At 43.9% G+C, this 25,000-nt stretch overlaps 1 protein-coding gene across 1 annotated transcript in view; it reads left to right on the top strand.

The window, feature by feature from the left end:
• Positions 1-25,000, top strand: part of LOC128695720 (orcokinin peptides type A) — a 159,788-nt gene that overhangs the window by 130,612 nt on the left and 4,176 nt on the right. Inside the window, exons 2-3 of the mRNA XM_053786544.2 lie at positions 6,331-6,379; positions 24,255-24,288. Of these exons, the coding sequence (XP_053642519.1) occupies positions 6,331-6,379; positions 24,255-24,288 (83 nt within the window). The remainder of the gene's footprint in view (positions 1-6,330; positions 6,380-24,254; positions 24,289-25,000) is intronic.

Here is a 25,000-nt window from a genome sequence, read left to right as displayed (position 1 = left end):
ATTATTATTATTATTATTATTATTATTACTATTATTATTATTATTATTATTATTATTATTATTATTTTTATTATTATTGTTATTATTATTATTATCATCCTTATTATTATTAGGAGTGTTAATCCCATTGAGAATAAACGGCAGTCAGGCGCAGTCTAAAGAAAGGAAGGGTAACCCCAATTCCTCGGTTCAGGAGCCCTTTAAAATCATCGAGGCACGACCCTTGAAGGGGTCGTTTCTGTTGCTGGTTCTTTTTATTATGAAGATCTTAAAAACTCTACAGTAGAGGAGGTCCCTCCAGGTCCCACTAAGTTCTTCCAGGTTTCGCCTGGTTCCTCAAGGTCCCCCGAGATCCCTTCAAGTCCCTCCAGGTCCCACTAAGTTCTTCCAGGTCTCGCCTAGTTCCTCAAGGTCCCCCGAGATCCCTTCAAGTCACTCCAGGCCCCACTAAGTTCTTCCAGGTCTCGCCTAGTTCCTCAAGGTCCCCCGAGATCCCTTCAAGTCCCTCCAGGTCCCACTAAGTTCTTCCAGGTCTCGCCTAGTTCCTCAAGGTCCCCCGAGATCCCTTCAAGTCCCTCCAGGTCCCACTAAGTTCTTCCAGGTCTCGCCTAGTTCCTCAAGGTCCCCCGAGATCCCTTCAAGTCACTCCAGGCCCCACTAAGTTCCTCCAGATCCCGCCTGGTCACACCAGGTCACAAAGATAGCCAACAGTGACTCAAGAAATCGTAATGACACGATTGCAAACAAACCATACCCCCGGCCGGGATTGAACATTCTCTTTCTTTTGAGGTCATCTGGCGATATGTTCTTTAGTGATACCACAAGCTAATTTCATACAAGTTTATAATATGTCTTGACAATTTATAATTCTAGTGAGTCCTATTTCCCCTGTTTATAAGTTAAGCCTTTTTAGAATGCCACAGTCCATTTACTGTTCCATTTGTTTAGTCAGTACAAATCTTCTTGTCATGTCAGTATCAGCGAATGAATATTTGCAATATTAATTTCATGTATATTTACAAAATATTTCATTGCCTGTAGCTGCTCATTTCTACGGATTAGAAACAGAATAAGATTGATACAGATGACAGCGCAGATATATAGGACAGTTCGGATATATATAGGTCAGTGCAGACATATATAGGTCAGTGCAGACATATATATGTACATATATATATATATATATATATATATATATATATATATATATATATATATATATATATATATATATATATATATATATATATATATATATATATAGGCAGTAGGTTGGTAGACAGCAACCACCCAGGGAAGTACTACCGTCCTGCCAGATGACTGTGAAACAAAAACCTGTAACTGTTTTGCATGATGGTAGGATTGCTGGTTTCTTTTTCTGTCTCATAAACACGCTAAGATAACAGGGATATCTTGCTACTCCAACTTACACTTTGGTCACACTTCACAGACACGCACATGCATATATATATATATACATACATCTAGGTTTTTCTCCTTTTTCTAAATAGCTCTTGTTCTTTTTTATTTCTTCTATTGTCCATGGGGAAGTGGAAAAGAATCTTTCCTCCGTAAGCCATGCGTGTCGTATGAGGCGACTAAAATGCCGGGAGCAATGGGCTAGTAACCCCTTCTCCTGTATACAATTACTAAAAAAGAGAAGAAGAAAAACTTTATAAAACTGGGTTGCTTAAATGTGCGTGGATGTAGTGCGGATGACAAGAAACAGATGGTTGCTGATGTTATGAATGAAAAGAAGTTGGATGTCCTGGCCCTAAGCGAAACAAAGCTGAAGGGGGTAGGAGAGTTTCAGTGGGGGGAAATAAATGGGATTAAATCTGGAGTATCTGAGAGAGTTAGAGCAAAGGAAGGGGTAGCAGTAATGTTAAATGATCAGTTATGGAAGGAGAAAAGAGAATATGAATGTGTAAATTCAAGAATTATGTGGATTAAAGTAAAGGTTGGATGCGAGAAGTGGGTCATAATAAGCGTGTATGCACCTGGAGAAGAGAGGAATGCAGAGGAGAGAGAGAGATTTTGGGAGATGTTAAGTGAATGTATAGGAGCCTTTGAACCAAGTGAGAGAGTAATTGTGGTAGGGGACTTGAATGCTAAAGTAGGAGAAACTTTTAGAGAGGGTGTGGTAGGTAAGTTTGGGGTGCCAGGTGTAAATGATAATGGGAGCCCTTTGATTGAACTTTGTATAGAAAGGGGTTTAGTTATAGGTAATACATATTTTAAGAAAAAGAGGATAAATAAGTATACACGATATGATGTAGGGCGAAATGACAGTAGTTTGTTGGATTATGTATTGGTAGATAAAAGACTGTTGAGTAGACTTCAGGATGTACATGTTTATAGAGGGGCCACAGATATATCAGATCACTTTCTAGTTGTAGCTACACTGAGAGTTAAAGGTAGATGGGATACAAGGAGAATAGAAGCATCAGGGAAGAGAGAGGTGAAGGTTTATAAACTAAAAGAGGAGGCAGTTAGGGTAAGATATAAACAGCTATTGGAGGATAGATGGGCTAATGAGAGCATAGGCAATGGGGTCGAAGAGGTATGGGGTAGGTTTAAAAATGTAGTGTTAGAGTGTTCAGCAGAAGTTTGTGGTTACAGGAAAGTGGGTGCAGGAGGGAAGAGGAGCGATTGGTGGAATGATGATGTAAAGAGAGTAGTAAGGGAGAAAAAGTTAGCATATGAGAAGTTTTTACAAAGTAGAAGTGATGCAAGGAGGGAAGAGTATATGGAGAAAAAGAGAGAAGTTAAGAGAGTGGTGAAGCAATGTAAAAAGAGAGCAAATGAGAGAGTGGGTGAGATGTTATCAACAAATTTTGTTGAAAATAAGAAAAAGTTTTGGAGTGAGATTAACAAGTTAAGAAAGCCTAGAGAACAAATGGATTTGTCAGTTAAAAATAGGAGAGGAGAGTTATTAAATGGAGAGTTAGAGGTATTGGGAAGATGGAAGGAATATTTTGAGGAATTGTTAAATGTTGATGAAGATAGGGAAGCTGTGATTTCGTGTATAGGGCAAGGAGGAATAACATCTTGTAGGAGTGAGGAAGAGCCAGTTGTGAGTGTGGGGGAAGTTCGTGAGGCAGTAGGTAAAATGAAAGGGGGTAAGGCAGCCGGGATTGATGGGATAAAGATAGAAATGTTAAAAGCAGGTGGGGATATAGTTTTGGAGTGGTTGGTGCAATTATTTAATAAATGTATGGAAGAGGGTAAGGTACCTAGGGATTGGCAGAGAGCATGCATAGTTCCTTTGTATAAAGGCAAAGGGGATAAAAGAGAGTGCAAAAATTATTGGGGGATAAGTCTGTTGAGTGTACCTGGTAAAGTGTATGGTAGAGTTATAATTGAAAGAATTAAGAGTAAGACGGAGAATAGGATAGCAGATGAACAAGGAGGCTTTAGGAAAGGTAGGGGGTGTGTGGACCAGGTGTTTACAGTGAAACATATAAGTGAACAGTATTTAGATAAGGCTAAAGAGGTCTTTGTGGCATTTATGGATTTGGAAAAGGCGTATGACAGGGTGGATAGGGGGGCAATGTGGCAGATGTTGCAAGTGTATGGTGTAGGAGGTAGGTTACTGAAAGCAGTGAAGAGTTTTTACGAAGATAGTGAGGCTCAAGTTAGAGTATGTAGGAAAGAGGGAAATTTTTTCCCAGTAAAAGTAGGCCTTAGACAAGGATGTGTGATGTCACCGTGGTTGTTTAATATATTTATAGATGGGGTTGTAAGAGAAGTAAATGCGAGGGTCTTGGCAAGAGGCGTGGAGTTAAAAGATAAAGAATCACACACAAAGTGGGAGTTGTCACAGCTGCTCTTTGCTGATGACACTGTGCTCTTGGGAGATTCTGAAGAGAAGTTGCAGAGATTGGTGGATGAATTTGGTAGGGTGTGCAAAAGAAGAAAATTAAAGGTGAATACAGGAAAGAGTAAGGTTATGAGGATAACAAAAAGATTAGGTGATGAAAGATTGAATATCAGATTGGAGGGAGAGAGTATGGAGGAGGTGAACGTATTCAGATATTTGGGAGTGGACGTGTCAGCGGATGGGTCTATGAAAGATGAGGTGAATCATAGAATTGATGAGGGAAAAAGAGTGAGTGGTGCACTTAGGAGTCTGTGGAGACAAAGAACTTTGTCCTTGGAGGCAAAGAGGGGAATGTATGAGAGTATAGTTTTACCAACGCTCTTATATGGGTGTGAAGCGTGGGTGATGAATGTTGCAGCGAGGAGAAGGCTGGAGGCAGTGGAGATGTCATGTCTGAGGGCAATGTGTGGTGTGAATATAATGCAGAAAATTCGTAGTTTGGAAGTTAGGAGGAGGTGCGGGATTACCAAAACTGTTGTCCAGAGGGCTGAGGAAGGGTTGTTGAGGTGGTTCGGACATGTAGAGAGAATGGAGCGAAACAGAATGACTTCAAGAGTGTATCAGTCTGTAGTGGAAGGAAGGCGGGGTAGGGGTCGGCCTAGGAAGGGTTGGAGGGAGGGGGTAAAGGAGGTTTTGTGTGCGAGGGGCTTGGACTTCCAGCAGGCATGCGTGAGCGTGTTTGATAGGAGTGAATGGAGACAAATGGTTTTTAATACTTGACGTGCTGTTGGAGTGTGAGCAAAGTAACATTTATGAAGGGATTCAGGGAAACCGGCAGGCTGGACTTGAGTCCTGGAGATGGGAAGTACAGTGCCTGCACTCTGAAGGAGGGGTGTTAATGTTGCAGTTTAAAAACTGTAGTGTAAAGCACCCTTCTGGCAAGACAGTGATGGAGTGAATGATGGTGAAAGTTTTTCTTTTTCGGGCCACCCTGCCTTGGTGGGAATCGGCCGGTGTGATATATAAAAAAATATATATATATATATATATATATATATATATATATATATATATATATATATATATATATATATATATATATATATATATATATATATAGGACAGTGCAGATATATAAGACAGTGCAGATATATATAGGACAGTGCAAATATACAGGACAGTGCAAATATATTAATTTATTATCATTATCTATATGGTTATTCAAGTTTAATGTGTTATTTTTTTTCCAAAATATGACCAGTAGCACTTGTTTGCAACATCGGCCACTAATTGCAAGTGTTTATCATCCTGTTACATCTTGCTAGTAAAGCACGTATGGAGTCCGCCTTGCTATCTGCCTTTTCTTTCACGTCTCATTTCTTCTCAAACTTTGCAATGAATCATTTCGTATTTAAGTTCAATAAGTCTCTTTATTCTCGTGTCTATGTCAGTTTCTGTAAAGCTTCTCGACACTCCTGAGCATCACATTCGCCCAGACCAAATCTCATAAGACTGTAGGAATAATGGAGGATGGCAGTAGACCAGGTGAACAAGACACAAGAGGGTAACACCCGGGTGTCTTGACTGACTCGTTTCACTTGCAAAGTACGTCTTTTCAGTCAAATACAAGGGTGACTATTATACCGGAGACGATGGAAGAAATGGAGTGGTAACTCTAAGGTGTTCAGTCCCGTGCCTTGATATAGGAAACTGAACATCTGTCAAGGTTATGGAGGGAACACCTTAAAAATACCTCACCACGTCTTACACTGTCTCAAGTATAATTGTCGCTGCTGTATTAAATCTAAAAAAAAAAAAAAGACTTGCGCAGGCGAGATTCCTCGTCAATAAAGGTATTCAGGTACTGTACGTGCGTCTTATATGCCATTAATATAAACATTTCTACTGTCCATGTTGTGCTAGGCCATCCACACCCCTTCATGTGCCTTTCCAACCTATTTTTAAAACCTCTCGTCAGCAACTGCATTACGAAATCAGAGTTTTCCTAAATCCTTACTAAATCGTTGCCCAGCGGTGAGAGTAGCCACTCTCATTGCTGAGGTCCAGGTAACAAACCCTGGAGATTAACCTAAAAAACCTACTACATCTAAATTTGTCCAACATCATCTCATTACTGCGATTCCTGTCTTGGCTAGGTAATTTTAGAACGTTATTTATATCCCGGTTTATTTATTACGGTTTTTCATTTGTTAACAGCAGTCACGATCCCCATAACGCTGAGTTTTACCCGGAATGTAAATTTAGTGCCTTCAGCCTATCCATGTAGGGAAGATTCCTGATACAGAGGATCAGCCTCGTCAACTTTTCCCTGTATGCAAGTACTGGTATGATAGGAGCGACAGATTGCAGGAATAAGATACATACAATATATTTATGAGAGGAGATGTATGTGTCTTACTCCCACTATATATGTTTGTATAAGCTTCTACCTCTCTCTTTATCCATTTGTCCGTCAAGTGTGCTGACTTGTTTGTTTCTCTCCCCAGGCGGCGCCAGCCAGGCCCAGCACTCAGCAGCATGACGCTACCTTCACAGGTGAGTACAATACCAACACCCACGCCTACACACCTGCCCATGACAACACCCACCACATACACAACCACACCAATACACCCACTACACACACCACCACACCAACACACCCACTACACACACCACCACACCAACACACCCACTACACACACCACCACACCAACACACCCACTACACACACACACCACCACACCAACACATCCACTACACACACCACCACACTAACACACCCACTACACACACACACGACCACACCAACACGCCCACTACACACACCACCACGCCAACACACCCACTACACACACCACCACGCCAACACACCCACTACACACACCACCACGCCAACACACCCATTACACACACCACCACGCCAACACACCCACTACACACACCACCACACCAACACACCCACTACACACACCACCACGCCAACACACCCACTACACACACCACCACGCCAACACACCCACTACACACACCACCACGCCAACACACCCACTACACACACCACCACGCCAACACACCCACTACACACACCACCACGCCAACACACCCACTACACACACCACCACACCAACACACCCACTACACACACCACCACACCAACACACCCACTACACACACCACCACGCCAACACACCCACTACACACACTACCACACTAACACACCCACTACACACACACACCACCACACCAACACGCCCACTACACACACCACCACGCCAACACACCCACTACACACACACACCACCACACCAACACACCCACTACACACACACACACACCACCACACCAACACACCCACTACACACACACACACACCACCACACCAACACACCCACTACACACACACACACACCACCACGCCAACACACCCACTACACACACACACACACCACCACGCCAACACACCCACTACACACACACACCACCACACCAACACACCCACTACACACACACACACACCACCACACCAACACGCCCACTACACACACCACCACGCCAACACACCCACTACACACACACACCACCACACCAACACACCCACTACACACACACACACACCACCACGCCAACACACCCACTACACACACACACACACCACCACACCAACACACCCACTACACACACACACACACCACCACGCCAACACACCCACTACCTACACCAACACCTCCCATACATCTACAGTACTTATTAATCACATTAAAAACTCAGTATACATTCGCCAATTTCCACATTTTCTTTTTCTGGTGAAAACAAATTTTGGAGATAAGTTTTGTCTTGACAAGTCGATGTTTTGGTAAATCCTACAATCTTAAAACTTTCAATAAGGTGACCTGACCTTGATCTTCCTAAATAGCAACCAAGGAACAAAATGCTCAGACCTACAAGAAAAAGGAACAAATCAAAATCTAAAACAAAGTCATAGGTCAATATCCACAAAAAAGGTCAAGATTACGAGAGCCACAACAAAGATCCAGATTACGAGATCCACAACAAAGATCCAGATTACGAGATCCACAACAAAGATCCAGATTACGAGATCCACAACAAAGATCCAGATTACGAGATCCACAACAAAGATCCAGATTACGAGATCCACAACAAAGATCCAGATTACGAGATCCACAACAAAGATCCAGATTACGAGAGCCACAACAAAGATCCAGATTACGAGATCCACAACAAAGATCCAGATTACGAGATCCACAACAAAGATCCAGATTACGAGATCCACAACAAAGATCCAGATTACGAGATCCACAACAAAGATCCAGATTACGAGAGCCACAACAAAGATCCAGATTACGAGATCCACAACAAAGATCCAGATTACGAGATCCACAACAAAGATCCAGATTACGAGATCCACAACAAAGATCCAGATTACGAGATCCACAACAAAGATCCAGATTACGAGATCCACAACAAAGATCCAGATTACGAGATCCACAACAAAGATCCAGATTACGAGATCCACAACAAAGATCCAGATTACGAGATCCACAACAAAGATCCAGATTACGAGATCCACAACAAAGATCCAGATTACGAGATCCACAACAAAGATCCAGATTACGAGATCCACAACAAAGATCCAGATTACGAGATCCACAACAAAGATCCAGATTACGAGATCCACAACAAAGATCCAGATTACGAGATCCACAACAAAGATCCAGATTACGAGAGCCACAACAAAGATCCAGATTACGAGATCCACAAAAAAGATTACGAGATTAGCAACGGTGATCACAAGAGAGAGTCACATCACGAGATGAATAATAATGATCACAAGAGAGAGCCACATCATGAGATGATTAACATAGATCACAAGATAGAGTCATCACGAGATGAATAACAAGGTTCACAAGATAGAGCCACTTCACAAGATCCTCTGCATCCAGAAATTCAAGTCTGCTACGCCCAGAAAAGTTCATTACGACCAGCTATCAATAAATCAGACATCCATTATCAATTTACTCGCTGGATCAATAGGTAGACATGATTCTCATGGTATCCCTCCACCTCTACAACGGAGGAAGTTCATGCTGCCAGAGGCCCTCGACAGCGGCGTAAAAATCGAATACCACAGAAATAACGGTAATAATCTTACTGCTTCGAGCTTAACAAAATAAAAACCTGGCTATCCCGACGCCTTCGTTATTCACCGGAGTGATGGAGGCTGCCGTCCTCCTCGAAATGGTCGAGGAATAACCGGGAGGAATAACGCTTAAGATTAGAAAAAAAAATGACGCAGCTTCCTTTTGACTCCCTCACTAACGTATTCGACCGACGACTGCTGGAAGCCATGCTGGAAATGAAGCTCTCGTTAGAGTTGTAGATGAATGGTTCAGAGAACCGACACGTTGATAAATTAGACACATGTGCAACTCTTGGGTATCTTTATTGAGGAAACATTTCACCACACAGTGGCTTCATCAGTCCATACAAAGAAGAATCGTGAAGAACAGGAGGAGAATGAGGTAATCAGTCCCTCAACCTTGAGTCGATGTGGTCAGTCCATCAGTCTTGAATAGAATACAGCACATGAGCCGAGAAGTAGCTTATATACAGTAGGCAGGAGAGGTGCAGAAGACGTAGGTGGTGTCACATTTGTTCAATGTATGGATTGATGAAGCCACTGTGTGGCGAAACGTTTCCTCAATAAAGATACCCAAGAGTTGCACATGTGTCTAATTCTCTCGTTAGAGTTCTTGGGAGGAGTTTCTCCAGCGAACTACTATGAATGATAAATGCTATTAAAATGCCCTGCATCTTCACCAGAAATCAATGAACGCGTATGATCTCCTTCCACTGAGTACGTCCACCTACCTGTGACAGAGTCTTCGTCAGCTGCACGTCCCTCACCTGACGCCAGTATAAGCGCCAATCTCACTTACCGAGAGTACACAAATAACCCGCACTTAAGAAACATGACAACGTTATGGTCCGACTTGGATCATTAACAAGTCACTCCATTAACTATGTGTGTTATTTGTGTATTGAACATGAATGGTATCCAATACCTACAAGATGAAGAATTACATATACAACATCTGGGTATCTTATTTGTAGACGTTTCTCCATTCAGCGGCATCATCGTCTACAAATAAAGATACCCAGATGTTGCACATGTCTAATTCTTTATATTTGTTTGTTCATTGTTCCAGTCTTGGTATTGTGCTTTCTTGTTCACTCCCGAGAATATTTTTGGTACAATGAACTGTTTATCAGTTTTTCTTATAGTCAAAATGACTGGAAAGGGAAGTAAATTGTCGTTTTTTTTACAGAGGAATAACATGTATGATCCCTTCTTCCCTGCCCCTTCCTCCCCTTTCGCCCCTTCCGCCCCGCCCACCCCGCCCGCCCCACCCGAAAAGCCCGCCCCGTCCTCCCAGCTGCCCCATTTATATTCCCTTCCCGCCCTACCCGCCCCTGGACACCTTCAAAAATATGTTATCTGCTGCAATCTTGGTGGTCGGCACAAATATCCATCTCATCACTGCTGATGATTACCTGGCCTCCAGAGTTACGTCTGTCCCACACGCTCATTCCTCACCACGTAACACCTGCGTCACGTAACCGACACACACATTCCTCACCACGTAACTCAAGATTGAAATTGATCTCTCTGAGTGGTGGAGGAGCCAATCACCGCCGGGTAATCAGGAGTGGTGGAGGAGCCAGTCACCGCCGGGTAATCAGGAGTGGTGGAGGAGCCAGTCACCGCCGGGTAATCAGGAGTGGTGGAGGAGCCAGTCACCGCCGGGTAATCAGGAGTGGTGGAGGAGCCAGTCACCGCCGGGTAATCAGGAGTGGTGGAGGAGCCAGTCACCGCCGGGTAATCAGGAGTGGTGGAGGAGCCAGTTACCGCCGGGTAATCAGGAGTGGTGGAGACAGTCACCGACAGGGAATCAGGAGTGATGGAGGAGCCAGTCACCGGCGGGTAATCAGAAGAGTGATAGGTTACCTGACTGTTTCTTGATCTAGAGTTATTGTAGCAACAGTAATGCTGATGTATCAACAGTGGTGCAGATGTATCAACAGTGTTGCAGATGCATCAACAGTGATACAGATGTATCAAAGGTGATTCAGATGTATCAACAGTGATACAGATGTATCAACAGTGTTGCAGATGTATCAACAGTGATACAGATGTATCAAAGGTGATTCAGATGCATCAACAGTGATACAGATGTATCAAAGGTGATTCAGATGTATCAACAGTGATGCAGATGTATCAACAGTGTTGCAGATGTATCAACAGTGTTGCAGATGTATCAACAGGGATTCAGATGTATCAACAGTGATTCAGATGTATCAGCAGTGATTCAGATGTATCAACATTGTTGCAGATGTATCAACAGTGATGTAGATGTATCAACAGTGATGCAGATGTATCAACAGTGATACAGATGTATCAAAGGTGATTCAGATGTATCAACAGTGATTCAGATGTTTCAGCAGTGTTGCAGATGTATCAACAGTGATTCAGATGTTTCAGCAGTGTTGCAGATGTATCAACATTGTTGCAGATGTATCAACAGTGTTGCAGATGTATCAACAGTGATTCAGATGTATCAGCAGTGATTCAGATGTATCAACAGTGTTGCAGATGTATCAACAGTGATTCAGATGTATCAACAGTGATTCAGATGTATCAACAGTGTTGCAGATGTATCAGCAGTGTTGCAGATGTATTAACAGTGTTGCAGATGTATCAGCAGTGTTGCAGATGTATCAGCAGTGTTGCAGATGTATCAACAGTGTTGCAGATGTATCAACAGTGTTGCAGATGTATCAGCAGTGTTGCAGATGTATCAACAGTGTTGCAGATGTATCAACAGTGTTGCAGATGTATCAACAGTGTTGCAGATGTATCAACAGTGTTGTAAATAAAACCAGAGAAATGTTGTGCAACACATACAATTAAATAAGCAAAACACGTGTGCAAAAGTTGGATATCTTTATTGTTTAGACGTTTCGCCCTACACGGTAGGCTTCATCAGTCAAACACAGAGAACAAATTGGAGAGTACAAAGTGGCGAGGTTAAGATGAGGTGATCAGTCCACCAGCCATGGAGAAATATTTATTGAGATTGTCAGTCTCGACTCACGAAATCGTAATACCATGACTGCAAACAATTCATGGAACAGATGAGGGTTGAACCCATGGCGAGTCCTGAAACTCACATGCCAGTGCGCTGACCACTAGGCCAGCTTGCTCTAATAAGACTCATTCAACTAGGCATTTTTCTGCACACCATAGGGAGGTTAGCATGGGCCACCACAGTGACCACAAATGCAGGGACTTATAGACGAATCCCACACGGTCCTTCACCCTGAAGAAGAGTTCAGATAGTCTGAAACAATATGAAGCTGAGGTTTGAGATCTGAGTCTTGTATACTGCTGAAGGTGAGGAGAGGAAGGTCTGGAAGACGTCACAGGAGGCGGGGCCCACTAGTAGTAGCAAGAAAACAAGGATGAGGAGCACTGCAGGAGGCCTACTGTCCCATGAAAAGCTCATAGTATGACCAAGACCTGCATCAGGAAACACTTGTACTATTTCCTGGCGAGTCTTACCTAACGTAACCTGTGGCAGGTCTTCAACCCATCCCGTCGTACTTATAACCAGTGAATAAACAGCGATGTTGTCGAAGATGTCCTTTGTATCAAGGTACCGTTGTGTTGCAGTACAGTGGTCTACAGCTCTATGGGACGCCTATGTAATGGCCTTTATCATACTTGTAAATATTGCCTATTTAAAAAAAAATATGTTTATAATTGACACAGGAAAGATGTTTATACATTAAGTAATTTATTAAGAAAATGTTTATGTATATTAGACGATAAATTAAGAAAATGTTTATGTTGAAAATAAAATGACATATGAAAAATTTAACTAATAAAAATAGTTTTGCAAAAAAGACCATTGAGAAAATTTTCTCTGTGACTCGGAAAGTTTTCATGCATGACCTCGTCTCCAGGAAAGTTGTCATGCATGACATCGTCTCCAGGAAAGTTGTCATGCATGACCTCGTCTCCAGGAAAGTTGTCATGCATGACCTCGTCTCCAGGAAAGTTGTCATGCATGACCTCGTCTCCAGGAAAGTTGTCATGCATGACCTCGTCTCCAGGAAAGTTGTCATGCATGACCTCGTCTCCAGGAAAGTTGTCATGCATGACCTCGTCTCCAGGAAAGTTTTCATGCATGACCTCGTCTCCAGGAAAGTTTTCATGCATGACCTCGTCTCCAGGAAAGTTTTCATGCATGACCTCGTCTCCAGGAAAGTTGTCATGCATGACCTCGTCTCCAGGAAAGTTGTCATGCATGACATCGTCTCCAGGAAAGTTGCCATGCATGACCTCGTCTCCAGGAAAGTTTTCATGCATGACCTCGTCTCCAGGAAAGTTGTCATGCATGACCTCGTCTCCAGGAAAGTTGTCATGCATGACCTCGTCTCCAGGAAAGTTGTCATGCATGACATCGTCTCCAGGAAAGTTGTCATGCATGACCTCGTCTCCAGGAAAGTTGTCATGCATGACCTCGTCTCCAGGAAAGTTGTCATGCATGACCTCGTCTCCAGGAAAGTTGCCATGCATGACCTCGTCTCCAGGAAAGTTTTCATGCATGACCTCGTCTCCAGGAAAGTTGTCATGCATGACCTCGTCTCCAGGAAAGTTGTCATGCATGACCTCGTCTCCAGGAAAGTTGTCATGCATGACCTCGTCTCCAGGAAAGTTGTCATGCATGACCTCGTCTCCAGGAAAGTTGTCATGCATGACCTCGTCTCCAGGAAAGTTTTCATGCATGACCTCGTCTCCAGGAAAGTTTTCATGCATGACCTCGTCTCCAGGAAAGTTGTCATGCATGACCTCGTCTCCAGGAAAGTTGTCATGCATGACATCGTCTCCAGGAAAGTTTTCATGCATGACCTCGTCTCCAGGAAAGTTGTCATGCATGACCTCGTCTCCAGGAAAGTTGTCATGCATGACCTCGTCTCCAGGAAAGTTTTCATGCATGACCTCGTCTCCAGGAAAGTTTTCATGCATGACCTCGTCTCCAGGAAAGTTGTCATGCATGACCTCGTCTCCAGGAAAGTTTTCATGCATGACCTCGTCTCCAGGAAAGTTTTCATGCATGACCTCGTCTCCAGGAAAGTTGTCATGCATGACCTCGTCTCCAGGAAAGTTGTCATGCATGACCTCGTCTCCAGGAAAGTTGTCATGCATGACCTCGTCTCCAGGAAAGTTGTAGTGCATGACCTCGTCTCCAGGAAAGTTGTAGTGCATGACCTCGTCTCCAGGAAAGTTGTCATGCATGACCTCGTCTCCAGGAAAGTTGCCATGCATGACCTTGTCTCCAGGAAAGTTGTCATGCATGACCTCGTCTCCTGGAAAGTTGCCATGCATGACCTTGTCTCCAGGAAAGTTGTCATGCATGACCTTGTCTCCAGGAAAGTTGTCATGCATGACCTCGTCTCCAGGAAAGTTGCCATGCATGACCTTGTCTCCAGGAAAGTTGTCATGCATGACCTCGTCTCCAGGAAAGTTGCCATGCATGACCTTGTCTCCAGGAAAGTTCTCATGCATGACCTCGTCTCCAGGAAAGTTGTCATGCATGACATCGTCTCCAGGAAAGTTGTCATGCATGACCTCGTCTCCAGGAAAGTTGTCATGCATGACCTCGTCTCCAGGAAAGTTGTCATGCATGACCTCGTCTCCAGGAAAGCTGTCATGCATGACATCGTCTCCAGGAAAGTTGTCATGCATGACATCGTCTCCAGGAAAGTTGTCATGCATGACCTCGTCTCCAGGAAAGCTGTCATGCATGACATCGTCTCCAGGAAAGTTGTCATGCATGACCTCGTCTCCAGGAAAGTTGTCATGCATGACCTCGTCTCCAGGAAAGTTGCCATGCATGACCTCGTCTCCAGGAAAGTTGTCATGCATGACATCGTCTCCAGGAAAGTTGTCATGCATGACATCGTCTCCAGGAAAGTTGTCATGCATGACATCGTCTCCAGGAAAGTTGCCATGCATGACATCGTCTCCAGGAAAGTTGTCATGCATGACATCGTCTCCAGGAAAGTTGTCATGCATGACCTCGTCTCCAGGAAAGTTGTCATGCATGACCTCGTCTCCAGGAAAGTTGTCATGCATGACATCGTCTCCAGGAAAGTTGTCATGCATGACATCGTCTCCAGGAAAGTTGTCATGCATGACCTCGTCTCCAGGAAAGTTGTCATGCATGACCTCGTCTCCAGGAAAGTTGTCATGCATGACCTCGTCTCCAGGAAAGTTGCAATGCATGACCTCGTCTCCAGGAAAGTTGTCATGCATGACCTCGTCTCCAGGAAAGTTGTCATGCATGACCTCGTCTCCAGGAAAGTTGTCATGCATGACCTCGTCTCCAGGAAAGTTGTCATGCATGACCTCGTCTCCAGGAAAGTTGTCATGCATGACCTCGTCTCCAGGAAAGTTGTCATGCATGACCTCGTCTCCAGGAAAGTTGCCATGCATGACCTTGTCTCCAGGAAAGTTGTCATGCATGACCTCGTCTCCAGGAAAGTTGCCATGCATGACCTTGTCTCCAGGAAAGTTGTCATGCATGACATCGTCTCCAGGAAAGTTGTCATGCATGACCTCGTCTCCAGGAAAGTTGTCATGCATGACCTCGTCTCCAGGAAAGTTGCCATGCATGACCTCGTCTCCAGGAAAGTTGTCGTGCATGACCTTGTCTCCAGGAAAGTTGCCATGCATGATCTCGTCTCCAGGAAAGTTGTCATGCATGACATCGTCTCCAGGAAAGTTGTCATGCATGACCTCGTCTCCAGGAAAGTTGTCATGCATGACCTCGTCTCCAGGAAAGTTGCCATGCATGACCTCGTCTCCAGGAAAGTTGTCATGCATGACCTCGTCTCCAGGAAAGTTGGCATGCATGACCTCGTCTCCAGGAAAGCTGTCATGCATGACCTCGTCTCCAGGAAAGTTGTCATGCATGACCTCGTCTCCAGGAAAGTTGTCATGCATGACCTCGTCTCCAGGAAAGTTGTCATGCATGACCTCGTCTCCAGGAAAGCTGTCATGCATGACCTCGTCTCCAGGAAAGTTGTCATGCATGACCTCGTCTCCAGGAAAGTTGTCATGCATGACCTCGTCTCCAGGAAAGCTGTCATGCATGACCTCGTCTCCAGGAAAGTTGTCATGCATGACCTCGTCTCCAGGAAAGTTGTCATGCATGACATCGTCTCCAGGAAAGCTGTCATGCATGACCTCGTCTCCAGGAAAGCTGTCATGCATGACCTCGTCTCCAGGAAAGTTGTCATGCATGACATCGTCTCCAGGAAAGTTGTCATGCATGACATCGTCTCCAGGAAAGTTGTCATGCATGACCTCGTCTCCAGGAAAGTTGTCATGCATGACCTCGTCTCCAGGAAAGTTGTCATGCATGACCTCGTCTCCAGGAAAGTTGTCATGCATGACCTCGTCTCCAGGAAAGTTGTCATGCATGACCTCGTCTCCAGGAAAGTTGTCATGCATGACCTCGTCTCCAGGAAAGTTGTCATGCATGACCTCGTCTCCAGGAAAGCTGTCATGCATGACCTCGTCTCCAGGAAAGCTGTCATGCATGACCTCGTCTCCAGGAAAGTTGTCATGCATGACCTCGTCTCCAGGAAAGTTGTCATGCATGACCTCGTCTCCAGGAAAGCTGTCATGCATGACCTCGTCTCCAGGAAAGTTGTCATGCATGACCTCGTCTCCAGGAAAGTTGTCATGCATGACATCGTCTCCAGGAAAGCTGTCATGCATGACCTCGTCTCCAGGAAAGCTGTCATGCATGACCTCGTCTCCAGGAAAGTTGTCATGCATGACATCGTCTCCAGGAAAGCTGTCATGCATGACCTCGTCTCCAGGAAAGTTGTCATGCATGACCTCGTCTCCAGGAAAGTTGTCATGCATGACCTCGTCTCCAGGAAAGTTGTCGTGCATGACCTCGTCTCCAGGAAAGTTGTCATGCATGACCTCGTCTCCAGGAAAGTTGTCATGCATGACCTCGTCTCCAGGAAAGCTGTCATGCATGACCTCGTCTCCAGGAAAGTTGTCATGCATGACATCGTCTCCAGGAAAGCTGTCATGCATGACCTCGTCTCCAGGAAAGTTGTCATGCATGACCTCGTCTCCAGGAAAGTTGTCATGCATGACCTCGTCTCCAGGAAAGTTGTCGTGCATGACCTCGTCTCCAGGAAAGTTGTCGTGCATGACCTCGTCTCCAGGAAAGTTGTCATGCATGACCTCGTCTCCAGGAAAGTTATAACAGGGAAATTCCATCATGAAAACGTTACTTCAGGAAAAGAGCACAGAGGAAGAGGCTCCTTGAATATCGTGATGGCTGGAGGGACACGCAGACACGGGCGGTGGGTGGTGGGCGGGACCGACACACAGAAGACTGGATGGGGCGGGGCGGTGGGTGGTGGGCGGGAAGAGAACATTCTTCTTACTGTATCAAACTTGAGTTCATTAACGTCAAAGTTAATATTTTTGCAAGTTCAAACCTTGTTAGCGCAACAAGTGTTGCAACATTTAAATCTTGCAACAAGCACACTGTATAAATGTGTATATATATATATATATATATATATATATATATATATATATATATATATATATATATATATATATATATATATATATATATATATATATATATATATATATATATATATATATAAAACTTGCAGCAAGCATAAATCTTGCAACATATACAAGTTTTGTAACACACACGAATCTTGTAACTTAGTTTTGTAACATACACAGTGTCTCGTAGCGTGTTGTAACATGCACAAGTCCTGAAATATACACGAGTCTCGTAACATACACAGAACCCTGCAACATACACAGAGCCCTGCAACATACACAGAGCCCTGCAACATACACAGAGCCTTGCAACATACACAGAGCCCTGCAGCATACACAGAGCCCTGCAACATACACAGATCCCTGCAACATACACAGAGCCCTGCAACATACACAGAGCCCTGCAACATACACAGAGCCCTGCAACATACACAGAGCCCTGCAACATACACAGAGCCCTGCAACATACACAGAGCCCTGCAATATACACAGAGCCCTGCAGCATACACAGAGCCCTGCAACATACACAGAGCCCTGCAACATACACAGAGCCCTGCAGCATACACAGAGCCCTGCAACATACACAGATCCCTGCAACATACACAGAGCCCTGCAACATACACAGAGCCCTGCAACATACACAGAGCCCTGCAACATACACAGAGCCCTGCAACATACACAGTGCCCTGCAGCATACACAGAGCCCTGCAACATACACAGAGCCCTGCAACATACACAGAGCCCTGCAACATACACAGAGCCCTGCAACATACACAGAGCCCTGCAACATACACAGAGCCCTGCAACATACACAGAGCCCTGCAACATACACAGAGCCCTGCAACATACACAGAGCCCTGCAACATACACAGAGCCCTGCAACATACACAGAGCCCTGCAACATACATAGAGTCCTGCAATATACACTAAGTCTTGTAAAACACACGACTATTGCAGTTGAGGCGTCTGGTTCCCCACTGTTTCAGAGCCAGAGAGAGTAAGAGGCTACTGTTTAAAGTCACCAGACGAGTTAATGCTAAGGAGATGGGGGTAATTTGTGCTGTATTGGACCTGAGGGATCCAGTGATGAGTTTCTCTTCCCTGCCAGGCTACTCTGCTAGGCAAATCTGTTTTCTGCCCAGTGGCAGTGTTTCCTGACGGTAACAGTGTCTGCTTACAGAGAAAAGCATTTGCAGACTGACAACAGAGTTTTCTGACTGAAGATATTTTGTTTACTATGTTATCTTCCCGTCAACAATGTTTGTTTCCCATCAACAGTGTTTTCTTCCCGTCAACAATGTTTTCTTCCCATCAACAGTGTTTTCTTCCCGTCAAAAATGCTTTCTTCCTAAGAACAGTGCTTTCTCCCCGCCAATAATCTTATCTTCCAGTAAAAATTGTTATCTTCCCGTCAACAATGTTTTCTTCCCGTCGAGTAAGTTGTCATAAGTCTCCGCTTATTTCTACTTACTCTGCAAATTTCCTTGCAATATCAATGGTGGACAGCGATGTCTCACGTAGTCAAGCTGCGAGATCCTGCCGCTCTCTACCTGTGTTAATGTCTGGCTGGAAGCCTGGAAGTGTCCCACTCTGCTACTGCTACACTAACGCTCTCACTACCAACATAGAAGGAACTGCTGGAAATATTCAATGTTGTTCTGAGTGTGTGACTAAGTAAGCAAAAGAGCATTTATTTGCTAATTATATTTCTAAGAACATGAATTAGTGCCACTAATAGGAGACAGCATTCAAAATATATTTAAAATGTATATTTGTATAGACAATAATCACAGGATGCAGTGTATTGTGATGTTTGTGTGTGCTCACTTATTTGTGCTTGCAGGGGTCGAGTCACAGCTCCTGGTCCCGCCTCTTTGCTGGTCTGTACTAGGTCACTCTCTCTTCCTTCCAAGAGCTTTATCGCGTATATGTGTGTTTTCGTTTATTAGTTGCTACTGAGGTCGAGTCTCCGCTCCCGGACTCGCCTCACTACTCAACACACTAGATCGTTCCACTTAGTAACGATCTTCTGACTAATAAAATAGATGACATTTTTATGACCTTTGTGTCTCTAGTTTCCGGGTTTTTTCCTTTCAAATATTCTCCCTTGCACGCCTTGATAATATCTTCCCAACGGTAAGATATATTTTGTTCACTCTTTCTTCCCTATCATTTTACTTAGCCAAGGGACAAGTCTATAAGCAAATTTCTGGATTTTATCCAGATTTAGTGACATGGAGGGGGTTCCATGGTGGTGCTGTGTATTCTACGGTGGGTCTGACATACTTCGTATGTCTGGTCCCGAGGAACACTTTGTTGAGGCACCTGAATACCGTTCTTTAGGTTGTCACTTGAGCATACACTGCTAAGGTTATCCGGCTGATGGGCATCTTAGGTGACATGCTTGGTATAATGCTTACCCCTGGATGTTGCATTTTTTCTGAAGTTTATAGCTTCTGTCTGACAGAATGCATTCAGTATATTGTTTTAACTTCTTCCCCGACTGTCATATACTTGTAACAGCTGAGTCAGTCCACGCCCTTTCGTTGCCAATTCTATAGGTCATTCCGGTTTTTATTCTACTAACGAGCTTTACATCGTCAGCAATAAGACATATAAAGAGGATGAGGTCAGCCATGTCGCTAACATATATTAGAAACATTAGCAGTTACATTATGACATCTTGTAGGAGACCAGTGGTCATCTGGTCATCCCGACACTTTGTAGGAGACCAGTGGTCATCCGGTCATCCCGACACTTTGTAGGAGACCAGTGGTCATCCTGGGTCATTCTGACACCTTGTAGGAGACCAGTGGTCATCCTGGGTCATTCTGACACATTGTAGGAGATCAGTGGTCATCCTGGGTCATCCCGACACTTTGTAGGAGACCAGTGGTCATCCTGGGTCATCCTGGCACCTTGTAGGAGACCAGTGGTCATTCTGGGTCATCCTGGCACCTTGCAGGAGACCAGTGGTCATCCTAGATCATCCCGACATCTTGTAGAAGACCAGTGATCATCCTGGATCATCCCGACATCTTGTAGGAGACCAGTTGTCATCCTAGATCATCCCGACATCTTGTTGGAGACCAGTGGTCATCCTGGATCATCCCGACATCTTGTAGGAGACCAGTGGTCATCCTGGGTCATTCTGACACCTTGTAGGAGACCAGTGGTCATCCTGGATCATCCCGACATCTTGTAGGAGACCAGTGGTCATCCTGGATCATCCCGACACCTCTTCCCCGAGACTCTGAGATACATATCCCGTCATCCTTCCCTCTCTTCTACTCTACAAACTAATCACTTGAGTTTTATATTCCTTCTTCCAGTCTAGAAATATGCATTCCTCTGTTTGTGTGCGAAAGTTCGAGTGTTTGCGTGTGCGTATGAGTAGTTTGTGTGCGTAATTTCCTGCGTGAGTTTTTGGGAGAGCTGGTGAACAACAGTTCTTAGTCTCAACTTTCCGACATGACTGAGCATTGTCGTGTTTATTTTTCTACTGTGTCATTGCTGAATCCATTCTACTCATTTATCACTATTAAAATAACGTTAAAGAAATACTTCCTAACTCATCTGGGTGTGTAATTTCCAACTATGCCTCTTTGTTCTTGTTGTTCCATTGGCAAAAAGATTATCCTTGTCTGCCCGTTTGTGCCACGTAGTGTTTTATGCGACACAATTCTATTTCCTCTTGTTTGTTGTTCCTCCGGCGAGATTAGTTCTAGCATTCTTGGTAGCTTATAACACAGCTCAGGTGTAAGTTTTTATGCTCCACTTTACACTCTCTCAAGTTTCATCCTGTGTTGTACCAGGTGTGGATTCCACACCTGCGCTACATATTCAAGACGGGTCGTATACATGAGGTATAGTGTTTTATACAAGTCTTTGTCTAGGATCCTGAAAACCAAGGTTATCCTGTGTTGTTGATTTGATTGTTTCTTTGTGTCTCAAGAGACAGGTTTGTGGTAAAGTTATTTCAAAATCTGTGTCTTCATCTCTTTCTGTTAGCTTTAATTCCTTTTACCTTCCATCTAGACTCGAGAGTGTAGAGTCAAGATGGCACTCTGTTTACAGCCTGTCTTTCCATCTCCCATCTTCCTAACTGTGATTTATTTTGGGTTAATCTCGGGCGAGAGTATATCTGAACATTCCGAAGTTTATTCGGACTTCTTTCATTCTGTTCAGTTTGTATTCTCTCCATTAGTTTGGCGTCATTTACAAACCAGGACAAGAATGTAAAGAATTAGCTTCTGTAATCACATCATTTGTGTACGCCAGGACCAGTGTGGGACGTACTACTGATCCTTGTGGAACTCCGCGAGTTACTCTCTCCCATACTGACATGTCATTTCTTATAGTGACTATTTTCTGTTGTTGAAGCATTCTCCTGTCCCTGTTAATACCTCTTCCTTTTCCCCAGTTTATGTCTTTAACTTGTTAAATAGAATTCTGTGTGGCACTGTATCAAAAATCTTATTACAGTCTAGTATCATATTTGATCTCTGTTAGACGATGCTGTTTGTGTGTGTGTGTGTGTGTGTGTGTGTGTGTGTGTGTGTGTGTGTGTGTGTGTGTGTGTGTGTGTGTGTGTGTGTGTGTGTGTGTGTATGTGTGTGTGTGTGTGTGTGTGTGTGGGTGTGTGTGTGTGTGTGTGTGTGTGTGTGTGTGTGTGTGTACTCACCTAGTTGTACTCACCTAGTTGAGGTTGCGGGGGTCGAGTCCGAGCTCCTGGCCCCGCCTCTTCACTGATCGCTACTAGGTCACTCTCCCTGAGCCGTGAGCTTTATCGTACCTCTGCTTAAAGCTATGTATGGATCCTGCCTCCACTACATCGCTTCCCAAACTATTCCACTTACTGACTACTCTGTGGCTGAAGAAATACTTCCTAACATCCCTGTGATTCATCTGTGTCTTTAGCTTCCAACTGTGTCCCCTTGTTACTGTGTCCAATCTCTGGAACATCCTGTTTTTGTCCACCTTGTCAATTCCTCTCAGTATTTTGTATGTCGTTATCATGTCCCCCCTATCTCTCCTGTCCTCCAGTGTCGTCAGGTTGATTTCCCTTAACCTCTCCTCGTAGGACATACCTCTTAGCTCTGGGACTAGTCTTGTTGCAAACCTTTGCACTTTCTCTAGTTTCTTTACGTGCTTGGCTAGGTGTGGGTTCCAAACTGGTGCCGCATACTCCAATATGGGCCTAACGTATACGGTGTACAGGGTCCTGAACGATTCCTTATTAAGATGTCGGAATGCTGTTCTGAGGTTTGCTAGGCGCCCATATGCTGCAGCAGTTATTTGGTTGATGTGCGCTTCAGGAGATGTGCCTGGTGTTATACTCACCCCAAGATCTTTTTCCTTGAGTGAGGTTTGTAGTCTCTGACCCCCTAGACTGTACTCCGTTTGCGGCCTTCTTTGCCCTTCCCCAATCTTCATGACTTTGCACTTGGTGGGATTGAACTCCAGGAGCCAATTGCTGGACCAGTTCTGCAGCCTGTCCAGATCCCTTTGTAGTTCTGCCTGGTCTTCGATCGAGTGTATTCTTCTCATCAACTTCACGTCATCTGCAAACAGGGACACCTCAGAGTCTATTCCTTCCGTCATGTCGTTCACAAATACCAGAAACAGCACTGGTCCTAGGACTGACCCCTGCGGGACCCCGCTGGTCACAGGTGCCCACTCTGACACCTCGCCACGTACCATGACTCGCTGCTGTCTTCCTGACAAGTATTCCCTGATCCATTGTAGTGCCTTCCCTGTTATCCCTGCTTGGTCCTCCAGTTTTTGCACCAATCTCTTGTGTGGAACTGTGTCAAACGCCTTCTTGCAGTCCAAGAAAATGCAATCCACCCACCCCTCTCTCTCTTGTGTGTGTGTGTGTGTGTGTGTGTGTGTGTGTGTGTGTGTGTGTGTGTGTGTGTGTGTGGGTGTGTGTGTGTGTGTGTGGGTGTGTGTGTGTAGGTGTGTGTGTGTGTGTGTGTGTGTGTGTGTGTGTGTGTGTGTGTGTGTGTGTGTGTGTGTGTGTGTGTGTGTGTGTGTGTGTGTGTGTGTGTGTGTGTGTGTGTGTGTGTGTGTGTGTGTGTGTGTGTGTGTGTGTGTGAGTGGTAAGTGGCGTTACCTGAGACAAGAAACACACTGAGGCAAAAGTAGTAACCTAATTCAGTTGGACAATACAGCCAATGGGGTTTTAAAAGCCTTGCATTAACCACTCTGCCAGGAGTCACTACCATGACTGCCTCTCAGTAATGTTGAAGTGTACTCTTACGGCTGCCCAGGTGCGCCTTCCTCTTATTATTGTTATTATTATTATTATTATTATTATTATTATTATTATTATTATTATTATTATTATTATTATTATTATTATTATTATTATTATTATTATTATTATTATTATTATTATTACTATTATTATTATTATTGCTGTTGTTGTCATCGTTATTATTAGCAGAATTATATTTGATTATTTATAATCAATGCCTCTACTTTTATATGCTTAATAATAATAATAATAATAATAATAATAATAATAATAACTATGGTGGTAATAGTAGTGTTACTAGCATCAATAGTAATATTAAAATAGTAGTCTTGGTAGTATTAGTGGCAGATGTATAAGTACTGGTAGTACCAACTGTATTTGCAGTTGTCATAGTACAATAAGCAGTTGTAGGAGTTGATGTAGGTTCATAATTTGCTGTAATTAATCTATATTTCTTCTCTCCCTGACAGATGGTGCACCAGTAAAACGCTTCGATGCCTTCACGTAAGTCAGCACCACCTGGCTTCTCCTTAATGGCTTCCTATAGCAGTGTTTTAGATAGTCGCGTGAGCAAACACTACGACATATTAGATAATGTTACGGTCCTGGAACTTTGATCATTTCTAATCAAAGTCCCAGGACAAAAACGTTTTCCAGTATGTCCGAGTGTTTGTTGGTATCTGTTACCAAGACTAATACCTCCTGTAGCAATGCATCGTTTTCATTTACACTGAAAGACTGACTTCATCGTGACATCTCCCGACCATCATGGTGGTGTCGAGGAGAGTCAGGTAGACTGACTTAAGAGCTACGTAAGTTCCCCCCGTCTTCAAATAACATGTTCATTTTCTGACTATAATCTACCTTGTCGATAATTACTAACGCATTTGCTTCGTCTGATTCGTAAGGTGAAGTCCAGGATCTTTACTTAATTCATGCAATAGTAATTATGGCCAAGGAAAATTTTTGTATGGAAATTGAACGTGTTTTTAGAAAATTGTGGTACTTACGTGCCTTTTAATGTTGAAAATTGTATATAATACCGAGAAGTTGAAGAGCAAGACACAAATACAGTAGTTGGGTATTTTATTGACGATTGAAACGTTTCGGCTACTGCGTAGAAGAAACGTTTATCAAGGTGTAGTAGTGAGGAAAAGTTGATGTAATCAGTCCAACAACTTTGAAGAACTAGTTTTTGAGGTGGTCAGTCCCTCAG

Source organism: Cherax quadricarinatus, chromosome 42 (genome assembly GCF_038502225.1).
Source record: "Cherax quadricarinatus isolate ZL_2023a chromosome 42, ASM3850222v1, whole genome shotgun sequence".
Classification (NCBI taxonomy): Eukaryota; Metazoa; Arthropoda; class Malacostraca; order Decapoda; family Parastacidae; genus Cherax; species Cherax quadricarinatus.
Note: the sequence above shows the minus strand (reverse complement) of the source record. Positions and strands in the feature narration are given on the sequence as shown.